At 40.4% G+C, this 11,178-nt stretch overlaps 1 protein-coding gene across 1 annotated transcript; it reads right to left on the bottom strand.

Annotated features, from left to right (window-relative positions):
• Positions 1 to 1,285: 1,285 nt before the first annotated feature.
• LOC117498574 (toll-like receptor 5) lies at positions 1,286 to 11,092 on the bottom strand. The gene is made up of 5 exons (XM_034150759.1): positions 11,025 to 11,092; positions 7,013 to 7,076; positions 4,191 to 6,471; positions 3,518 to 3,606; positions 1,286 to 2,750 (listed from the first exon to the last, which is right to left on the bottom strand). The coding sequence occupies exons 2-5, from the start codon at positions 7,058 to 7,060 to the stop codon at positions 2,499 to 2,501; spliced, it is 2,670 nt and encodes an 889-aa protein (XP_034006650.1). The 5' UTR covers positions 7,061 to 7,076; positions 11,025 to 11,092; the 3' UTR covers positions 1,286 to 2,498.
• Between the last annotated feature and the right edge of the window lie 86 nt (positions 11,093 to 11,178).

The raw sequence follows: 11,178 nt of genomic DNA, 5'->3' as shown, positions 1-11,178 counted from the left end.
AAACATTGAACCAACTGCAGAATAGCAGTGAGTGAGCCAGATGCTAATGTGGTTCTGAGTTCACATTATGGACTGTCCACAGCTCATAGAGACGGGAGGATGCAGGCCAACAGGACGGAAGCTCTCCTCTGCCCAGTGGCTTCCTGTTTTCTGACACACAGCTCAAAGAGAGGGAACCTGCTGACCCCGGGTCACTCTCCTCTCACTCTCCTCTCACACTCCGACACACACTCCGACACACACGGGAACCTGGGGAGATGCTGCTGTTTGAAGTGAGGGCTGTAATGAAATTGTTTTAATGGAAGGAGTTGAAAGTGACACACCCAGTACATTCAAATCTGTTTTCACTGACTTACTAATTAATACACTGATCACTTAAGACCAGGGGTGTCCAAGCTACGGCCCGGGGGCCAAATGCGGCCCTTGGTCCATTTTGAATCGGCCCTTAGCAAATTCTAAAAGTATAAAGGAATATGGCCCATACATGAAACTTGTGCTTGTCTAATATATTGTTCTTCTTAAATATATATGTAAACATATATTACACAGTAGCATTCATGTGTTAATAAGCCCAATGTCAAATACATTTGATCATTTAAAGTTGAAAACATTTTCTAACAAATCTTAGGTAATAAGAAAAAATCCCAATGACTTATTTCCATTACAAGCTTGAAATATACCCTTCATATTTCCCCTTACTATAAGCAATCTGAGGCTTCTGTTTTAAGGGATGAGCTGCCAAGAAAATAAATGACACCCTATGGAAAGCTGGGATGCTGTTTGTTTTGTTAAAGCATATTCAAGTATCAAGCATCATTGACCTACATGTGATTGATTTTGCTAACCTATAACTTAACCTATAAGGCAATATACCTCACCTTTAGCTAGTGGAGCAGACCTTAGTATGTTTTCTGTATTTGGCCCTCAGTGAAAAAGGTTTGGACACCGCTGCTCAAGACTGACATGTACAGTAGAGCCCTCTATAATGTATATGTATATGTATACTGTCTATGGGAGAGCCAGTAAAGAGCCACTCTCCATCTAGTGGTGAAAATAGTACAAATCCAAAGGGGTCCAAAAAGAGACAAGTGAAAGGAATATACCAGTGATCCATTTTCTCAGTCTGACATCAATTGCTTTTCTCCTTTGTTTATGACTAAAACATATCAAAGTTTTCCAGGAAAATATTTGTATATTTCAATACTGTAGCGTCAAAACTCCCAAGTCGCTGAGAGGCTAAACTCGGCTTTAGGCTTTGACGCGTTTTCAAGAAGAAAGTCCATACTGAAGTTGAAATGTTGATGTTTAATAAACAAAATGAAACCACGATAAATTAGGTAGGTCACAGAAGAAGTATCAGTGCAAGCCCACCCTCTGTCGTCCCACCCCCAGCAACAGGTGACCTAAACACACAACCACACCCATGTGACAATTGCCGGAAGTGCTCAACAAATAGAAATAAAAGTGATGTAAACAAATAATAATAATAATAATACAAATAATAAACTCAGGCTCAAGGGCATTTTGGCTCCTACAAATACCATAATAAATACATTATTTTATTTGATGTAAACACTCAGAAATCTAGTGATACCAATCCACAAGGAGGAACCGGCTGGAAAATGAAGCTTCTTCAGTTTATTAAAAAAAATGACTTTACATACAAAGTGATATAATGTTAACAAGATAAGACAACATGGACCTTCAATAATCCGCCGGGGGAAATTCACGTGTAAAGGCAGCGACAGAATAAGAAGAAACATATATTTCACACACGGAATATACATAGGAAAAAAGGAAAATAAGAAATACAAATAAAAATTGAAATAAAATTAGATTAAACGTGTTTTTACAGTATTAATAGAAATAACAAATGACAGGAGTTATCATTCTGTACACACTTCCCTGAATACACCTATGTTCAGGTCTGCCTTCAGCTGCAGTCCTCACCACCTGCAGAGATCAAAACACACTTTCTCTCTTCAGCATTTCAAAGTTGTGCTGGGGATTTGTTTCATGTGAAGTGAAAAGAAAAGCTATCTAACAAATGGTTAAAAGACAAAGTTATAAGCTCTGCCAAAACAGGCTTATCTCACAGTTTTAACGTTGCAAATGATACATACGAATATCATAATAACACATTAACAATTAACATTATTTATGTTACTGTAGTCATTGGGTCTACTGTGATGGCAATTACAAATAGAAAAATTATTTTTAAATAGATGTCATGCCATGTCACATATTTGCTAAATACATGAAAATGAAAAGACAACACAGGGTTCTGGATTTGGTTCTGTGAAACTGAAATACAAAGGGTTTAAGGAGGCCTTTCATTTGTCTAAAGTTGGTATACCCATTTCCTTTTATTTCTTGAAAATCAGAAAAGACCATTTAAAGTGCAAAGAAGCCTGCGTTCTTGCTCTCAGGGGACACTTCAGCAGGGGGGATGTTGGTACCATCAGGTTTTCTTGGTTAAAGTACGATCTTTTTAACAATCAGAGTTGACATGGGATTGGTCCGATGTTCTCCAGCTGGATACCCTCCTCCTCCTGCGGTTGGGCGTCAGGCTGTGCAGGCTCAGGTTGGTCCTCTGCAAACTTCTTCACCTTTGTGTCTTTGAGAATCTTTGAGACGAGCCGCTCATAAAACCACTCCAGGTCCTGAGGGTCCTCCGGCCAGGTCAGGTACTCCCTCCTCTGGACGAAAGCTCTGACTGCGTGGTACTTCATCAGCTGGTAGTGAGCCATCTTGGGTTTTATTAGAAGATACAAGTCATTAGTGAAGCTCAGGAACTTACGTTTTCTGCCCTGAGTTAAGCAATGATGAATGAAATATGTACGGAGCCTGACATCTACGGGTGGGAGGGAGCTACAGAAATGCCAGTTATACGCTTATCTTTGGGGCTAAAGATGGGATAATAGCAGATGGCGAGTTTTGTACATAAAACTATGGGTTTGGTTACTCTTTAAAGTAGCTATTATCTATATTTTTCCAATGATCACATGACTACTTGTAGTCGTCACGTTGTTGACCCGGACTCTGCAGGTTCCTTCAGCTCTATGGAGCTTTATAGCATCTATCACCTCATTGTTCTGTTTTGACTGTGTCCATAATTCATATTTTTGGTTCATTCTCACCAGGATTGTTAATGCCAGCAGACCACTTTTCTGTCAAGTGATTTTCACGGTGCACCAAAGCTGGAAAAAAACGTGAGCAACTAACACAATGTAGTATTTAGCATATTAGCGCCAGATATTCCCCTCAGGATTTGGGGGCAAGAACCAGAACTCAAAGATCAGAGAAAATATAATATTTTGAATTTTTCATGTGGCAAGAAGACAGACCCCAGATAATATGGTTCATTATTTCTTTAATGTGTCGATACGCAAATGCTTGCTAATGGCTAGTTTCCCTTGCGCCCAATTTCCCAAAAATCTGATATTGCTAGAAATATGTAAATAAAATCTTTCAGAAATGTGGTGTAAAGAAAGTAAGTCAGCAGCCTTATACACACCTTGCCTACCACCACCATAACCAGGACGTTTGTCAGCTCCTCCAGCATCCGGCCCTGAGCCAAAGTAAACGCCTCCAAGCACCAACCATCTGAAAAGAGGAACGAAACAGTTAACCTCTTTTATTTTCATTTGGTTATTCATTTTATCTTTTGGGGACAAAGTGCTATTTCACTTTCTTGCTAAAGGTTAGCTAACATATAGAATACCACTCCATATATAGTTTATATTTAGTCAAAATATGAAACAACCAGGAGATTGTTAGCTTAGCTTAGCTTAGCGTAAAAGCTGAAAGTTCTGGAGTTTTGTGCCATGTCACTACTTTCTTGGCTGGGAGGTGGGACTTCCTGAAGGTTCTGCTGGTTGCCTGCTAATGTTATAGAGATGACAACACTCATAAGCCACTGTTTCGAAGAAATAGTCCAGCCATTTTACAATTCAGATTTGTAAATCACTGCAGCTAGGTGAAAAGTTAAACCACTGGTGGTAGTTAAAACAATATATTCAGGGGGTGTTAAATGACATTCAAAAGCACATTAATGGCATCTCCTTCTCACGAAAGGGAATGAATTGAAATCTCCAAAGGTCGAACTATTCCTGGAAAGTATTTCAAGGCAAATTTTTAAGGAGACTACAGCCGACTGTTACTACAGATCAGAGTTAGAAATACTGTACCTTTAAGGAACTCTTTGGAGACCACGCACACAGTCTTCCTGCTGCTCCAGATTGCGTCCCTGATGTTGGTCAGGTGATCCTCACCAGGCAGGAAGTCTCTGGCCTCGAAACAACAGCGGAAGAGGTTCTCCTCGGAAAACTGGTTATCCAGCTTTTTCAGCAAAGCTGCTTCCACCCACCCATAGTCATTTTCACTAAAGCTGAGGAAGGCATCGTACTGCACTTCGTCCACAGGAAGGTTCGGTTTTGGGCCCTCGAGAACCCTACCGACGATGGTTTTGTAGATGATGAATATGTGCCCTCGGAGACGGGCGTAAATAAACCCGCTGAGGATGACAGTGATGACGAGGACAGCGTTGACGATGAACAGTGCCAACTGAAGATCTTGGATGGCCTTTGCATCGTCTTCCTCACACGGTTCGATGACCCTGGAGAAATTCCCCAGAGGGAGATTTTGGAGAGCGGCTGGGAACTCACATCTGTACTCCTCAGTCGGGCTTGCGAAGGTTACATTCGTCACGTTCAGCCACTTCAGGAAGCTCTCTAGATTGCAATCGCAGTAGAACCGATTTTCAGCCAGACTGAGGAAGCTGAGAGACAGAAAAGTCACAGGGTCCGGGGAGGCTAAAAAGTTGTCCGAAAGGTCCAGTCTTTTCAGGGTGGTCGGAAAGAGATCCTGCTGCAGATACGTTAAGGCATTAGATGATACGTCCATCTCATAGATTGAGTTTAAACCGCTAAAAATCCCTTTTGGGAAAGTCGCAATGGAGTTATAGCTTATATTTAGACCGAGCAGATTGTCTAAATGATCAAACAGGTCGAGGCACTCCCCCCGCGCCCAAATGACATTCAAGGAACTGTCATGAAGATCCAGCACTTCCAAACTAATATGAGGTACTTTCAGACTCATTGTGCACCACTTGATGATGTTGCCACCATAGAAGAAATTTTGGAGACGATTGAAAGAAGTTAAAATGATATAAACATCCTCTAAATTTGTTAATCTGTTGTTTGCGATATCCAAATGGATACTGTTGTTGCCAAATTTGCTGATTCCATACAGAGATTTAAGCTTATTGTCACCCAAAAGAAGATAATCTAAGTTTGGTAATGCGGCAGGAGAGCCAAGGCCTCTGAGGGAATTTCCTGTCAGATATAACGCTCGTAACTTTGGAAGACCACTGAAGGCTTTGGGTGCCAATGCACCAATGTGGTTGTAAGACAAATCCAACACCCGGAGGTCATTGAGATTGGTAAATGTGTAAGAATATACTTCTCCTAGGAGGTTGTATGACAGGTTGAGCATCCTTAAATGTCCTTGAAGACCATTGAAGGCATTTTGGTCAATCTGATTGATTCTGTTCAGGGAAATGTCAATAATGATTGCATTCCTTAGGGGACTCAAAACTGCCTTCTGCAAAGCAAATATACGGCTTTTAGACAGATCTAGAATGTTGACTGAGCTGTTCATGAGGCCTTCAAATGTGCTTTCATCTGGATCAGGAATGTTGGAAAACGAGAAGTCTCTGCCAAGGTGCCCAGAGAATATAAGATGAGTAATTGGAGTACCCTCTATTGCTTTGAAAAAGTATGTTGATGTTTTCGTGTTGAACCCACTACTGGATAAGTCAAGGACTTCAAAGGCCATCCCTGTGAAAGGGTTCCCGCATTTCTTCCAGTCAAAATCTTCACTATAACCCCTATCAAATTTATTGGAGTTCAAATTCAGGAGTTTGAAGTATTTCCCCCGGAAACCAACTAGATCATCTTCACATAATGTTTCAATCGGATTCAATTTGAGGTTAAGCTGTGTGAACTTTGTAAGTTTTGAAAAGAACAGTCCTGGTCTGAGTCTCACTATTTCATTAAGGGAGAGATCAAGAGTTTCTAAGGACAAAAGGGGCTCCAGGTAGCGTTCTGCTAGTATGGAGTCAGACAAATTGCAATAGTCCAAAAAGAGGTGTTGTAAATTAAACAGTCCTGCAAATGCCCTTGGCTCCATCTGAAGGCCAATATTGGAGCCTAGGACCAGTTTTGTCAATTTTCTCTGCCTAAGGAAAGCGTTGTTCCTTAAGACGAGCGGCACTTTCTGCATCCCAAGATCTAATTGTTGAAGATGGTCATAGTTTCTGAGCGAGCTGCTGTTGATCTCACTGATGAAGTTCATCTGCAGGTAGAGGTGGGTGATGTTGGGAGGCAGAGCCGGAACCCAGTAGTGGTTTCTCGAGGGGCAATCCGCCACAAGGCCGTGAAAAGTGCATGATGGGTAGCATGTGGGTACCTGCAGCCAGAATGTGTGTAAATAAAAAATCACTGGACTTTTAAGATGAAGGAATAATTTGACAATTCAGGAAATATGCCTGTTTTATTTTTTCTGGCTGAGAGTTAGATAAGGTGAAAGTGGAGCCAGCAGTCGGTTAGCTTAGCTTAGCATCAAGACTGCAAACAGAGAAAGGCAATGATTAAGCTTTTGATACATCCTTACAAACAGTTTGATTAGTCAACTCTAAAAGTGCCGATTGGCCAGTTTGTGTTACGTTTCATAGCCATGGTAGCTGTTTCCATCTGTTTAAACTTTAAAGTCTTTGTGGAAAGCTAAGCTAATTTATTGCTACAGCATCTGATTCTCGGCAAGAGAGTAATTTGGCTTGAATTTAAGCATATTTTCAAAAGATATAAAACATTTTATTTATTTATTGTCCAGCAGAATCTACATCAGATTAGCTTTAGATTGTTTTTTACTGAATTTCACGTTACTGTCAACTGTTCAGTTTGGTAAAACAGTGAAAGTAATCAATTTGAGCTAAAAGCCACACACATACCTGAAGGTAAAAACCAATGAAAACCAACTGAAGAGCTGACGTCCACATCCTGCCTGACTTCGCCCTAACATGAAGAGAAAGTCAAACATTAGTGACGCTTCAAGAATGTGATTTAAGGACAGGTAGGTATGTGAGAAGAAGAAAAAGGGGAAACTGTCAGATGTTTCCTTCGGCAGGTTTATTGTTCACTGGTGCAGCTTCAGTCTGTACACAACCACTGATTTAATCAGGGGTGCACATCAAGCCCCCAGGAAGTGCGCCGGACTCTGAGGAAAATATTCATTGTGGCCAAACGGCGGTGCTACACTTTCGTATCAGTTGCTGGTTCCCGGAAAGACTTTTTCCCATTGACATGCCCCTTTCACACCAACGCGGTTCCAGGGCCGGTTCGGAGCTGGAGCTTGAAAAGCACCGTTTTTTCCTGTTCACACCGCAGCGGAGCCGCCTCTAAGCTCCGGAATCCGGTTCGTTTCAAGCACCAAAAAGTTGTCGGTCTAGAAGCAAGCACCGCATACGTCACGCAGGGGCAGGGGTGGGATCAACCTCCTGAACAACAACAAAAAGCCCGCGTTTTATCCAGACGATTGTAAAGTCGTCCCATTCCTTCCATTTCGTTTCGACAGAGCAAAACCAAATCGAGTAGCGCAGAGGGGTTTCCGCGCGGTTTGGCTTTATGAAGCAGGCACGTAAACGGTTACGTCATGACGCAAACGATGACGCAATGAGGCAGCACCACTCGGGCTCTGGGTGGTGTGAACAGAGCGGTGGCTGAAAAGAAAAACCGGTTCCGAACCAGAAAAGCTCTAGAACGGGAAAAGCGTTGGTGTGAAAGGGGCATCACATGTGGGGTGCTAGTGGAGCCTCGCAGCGGCGAAACCGTGCCGCGCCACACTAATTGCGCCGCATAAGCGCATAGGTGCGCCACATTTTCGGCTCAGTTGAGGCTCCCTCCGCAAGATGAGGCCCCACGCAGTCTGCATGCTGGGAGTAACGGATTACATATAATAGGATTAGGTAGTTAGGATACAAAAAACAGTATTCACTTATAGTTGCAGAAGAAAATATGATCAGATTACTGTTACTATTGTTGGTGTATATAGGCTATACTGATACTAAATATTTTGGTTTCTTCTTTCCTATGGTCACATTTTTGTTGTCTTACATTAACACATATTTATTTTCTCTTGTAATTTATTTGCCTGCATATTGAGGTAATCCAAAATTAACGGAAAGTAATCAGGTTACATTATTTGTATTTGTTGAAACTAAGATTAATTTACTAATTACTTCTTTTCTTTTTTACAGGTAACTAGTAAATATAAAGCATTCCATTTTAGTAACCCTCCAAACCAAACCCTACTTTTTTGTCATTTTCAATCCACAAGTATTTCAGTAAATGGACATTTCCTTAATTTTCTAAAATACACTTTAGAAGCGTACTTCAGTTTACACATCACAAGTCTTCTGTGCTCTTGGGGAGCTTTCTAAAGGCTGACCAACATGCTCTACATAAATGCTCTCAGGTGGTTGCACTATGGGAAAGGAAGTTGTAATTGGAATGGTCTCTACAAAAGGAGCTGCCAAAATTGGACATATCTCAGCCTCTGATGAATGAAGTTTCACCATTCTTGTTTTTAACTTTATGGAATTGCAAACATTGTTGGAATAGGACATTAATAATCACAACTGATGAGGTTATTCTACCAACTTTCAAATATAAAAATATATACTCAGTGGTGGGAGAAGTAGGTACTCTTGTACTTGAGTCAAAGTAGTAGTACCAGCGTGTAGGAATACTCTGTTACAAGTAAAAGTACTGCAATCAAAATGTTACTCAAGTAAAAGTACAGTATTTGCATTAAAATATACATAAAGTACCAAGAGTAAAAGTAGTCATTGTGCAGATTGGTCCATTTCAGAATAATATATATGATATGTTTTATAATGATTGATCATTAAAGTGTTCTCAAAGCTGGTAAAGGTGCAGCTAGTTTGAATGACTTTGTATACTGCAGGGTAGCTTGTGAATTTACTCCAGGTGGAACTAAAGTCTGATTTAACTGTTTCACACCTTCCCCCCGGTACCGGGCGGATAAACGCGTCATTTGCAGGAAACAACGTCTAAGGAATCTTAATATTGAATAAAACTATGAATGTGTTATATCCATGTAACGGGAAGAAACTCAGCTAACTGATCTTTTTAATTTTTTTTTTCAAAAAAACCCCACAATGCTAGCACTCAGCCTCTGAATTAGCCTCGATCGAAAAAACGGGACCTACAAAGGCACTTAAACTCACTCATAACTCCCTTATTACTTATCCTAGATGCACAACCAAACACTCTTTTTTGGTGTCCTGGAGACACTGAATCTACCGGTGCCCACCTCAACACTCAGTGATAAACATTCGCGACGCTATCAACGAAAGCGTACATCATCACATGTGGAGCTAAGAAGCTAAACATGTAAATATGGCTTACCTTGGTCAAAAGTGGTCTTCAATGGCATTAAAACGATAAAAAAACGATGCTGCAGTTAATCCATAGGTTCATCCTATGTGTCTGTGCCTTCTTTGAAATTATTTCTGATAATCCATAAGCAATACAACTGCGTTTTAGTTTCCAAACTCCAGAAGGAGACATTCCTCCAGTTTAGTTTCGCTTTCCACACGCGAAGCGGCCACATTTTTTCTTTACAATGTATGTGTATGTGAGTCTCCTCCTTCGATTCTATTGGCTCTAACGGTCACAAGGGTATGTCAACCAACCAGATCGAGCAAGGGGGGCCAGAGATAGGTCAAATCCACCCAAATGACCGCAGATGGCCCAGTTTTTGGCTAAATCTCTCTAAAAAGGTCAAATTTCACTTGTTTTGCATCAATCTTGATACAGGGTACTTATTATATGTTGTACTTTGGATTCCTAAAGCTTTTAGTCTACTAACCCATCATCCAAGGGTAGTTTTCACTATCTGTAAAAAATAATTTTTGGACGGACACTATAATTTACAGTTTTTTACTATGTAAAATCTGAATTTTCTTTAAAATAAAAAACATTTATATTGATTCTGACACTTCTACATCCAACTCACAGGTTTATCATTACTTTGAGAAAAAAGATTATTAATTTAACCCTTTTAGAAGGGAAGATATGGTCATTTGTTCTGGGAATGTCATTTTCGAGCCTGAGACCTGAAAAACAGGCTCAGAGTGGAACAGGGACTTGATTATATTTCACATCATTCATCCACATCTCTAACTAATGGTATTAAATACATGAGGTGGAGTAAAAGTACACGATGTACCTCTGAATTGTAGTGGAGTAGAAGTACAGCTCAAAATTGTACTTAAGTACTTTATTTGAGTAGATGTACTTAGTTACTTTACACCTCTGTATATACTGCACATTCACTTTTATATGTAATATTTCATATCATTTGTATGCATTTTCCAGTTTTTTGTTACCTAAAATAGCATAAAACAAACGTACAACGTTTACAAAGTTAAACCAGAAATGTTAGCAACTACAAATGAAGTGACTTCATAACTAACTGTGACTATGTATTTAAATTAAAAAAAGATTCGTGAAATGATATGGCAGATGAGATTACAGCTGTTACTGTTGTGTGTATAAATAGTGTTGAAATAAACTGTACTGTGTACATATCAGGGCGGTACTGCGCATGCGCTCCTCATTTAGCTTTATGACTTTAATCAGATTTATCCTGCGTATCACCATGGCAGCATAATCCTTTAATATATTCACCTAATATATGTACACGCTTTTAAAAATAAGTGTCACACGTCACATTGAATGAGTTCCTGGCACGGGAACTTTATATATACAGTCTATGCACGGGACACACACACGGTTTATTGCACAACAATGCACTATTTTCAGCGGCGGATACAGATTAGTTAAAGTGTCAGCGACTCTAAAGAGCGTGTTTAAGGAGCGGTCATACATGGTCTTTATAGTTTGTATTTTGCAGTGATAATGAAAGGAGAATCGTACCTGTGTTTGACACGGACCAGAGTGGGAGAGCTGTTCCCTGTGTCTCTGCCTGCCCCTCCCCCATGCTGCCTGCCCCCCCACACACACACAGCAAACACTGATAAAACTGGCAGGTCTTCAGAAACGACGGGATATGGTGCAAGTTCCCAAATAT

The sequence above is a fragment of the Trematomus bernacchii genome, unplaced genomic scaffold (assembly GCF_902827165.1).
Source record: "Trematomus bernacchii unplaced genomic scaffold, fTreBer1.1, whole genome shotgun sequence".
NCBI lineage: Eukaryota > Metazoa > Chordata > Actinopteri > Perciformes > Nototheniidae > Trematomus > Trematomus bernacchii.
This window is presented reverse-complemented; position numbering and strand designations above follow the sequence as displayed.

Coding starts and splice junctions, on each gene's coding strand:
- LOC117498574 (XM_034150759.1), bottom strand. CDS start 7,060: ATGTGGACGTCAGCTCTTCAGTTGGTTTTCATTGGTTTTTACCTTCAG. Junction 6,472..7,012: donor TCATTGGTTTTTACCTTCAG/GTATGTGTGTGG, acceptor TTCTGGCTGCAG/GTACCCACATGCTACCCATC. Junction 3,607..4,190: donor CTCCAAAGAGTTCCTTAAAG/GTACAGTATTTC, acceptor TCCTCTTTTCAG/ATGGTTGGTGCTTGGAGGCG.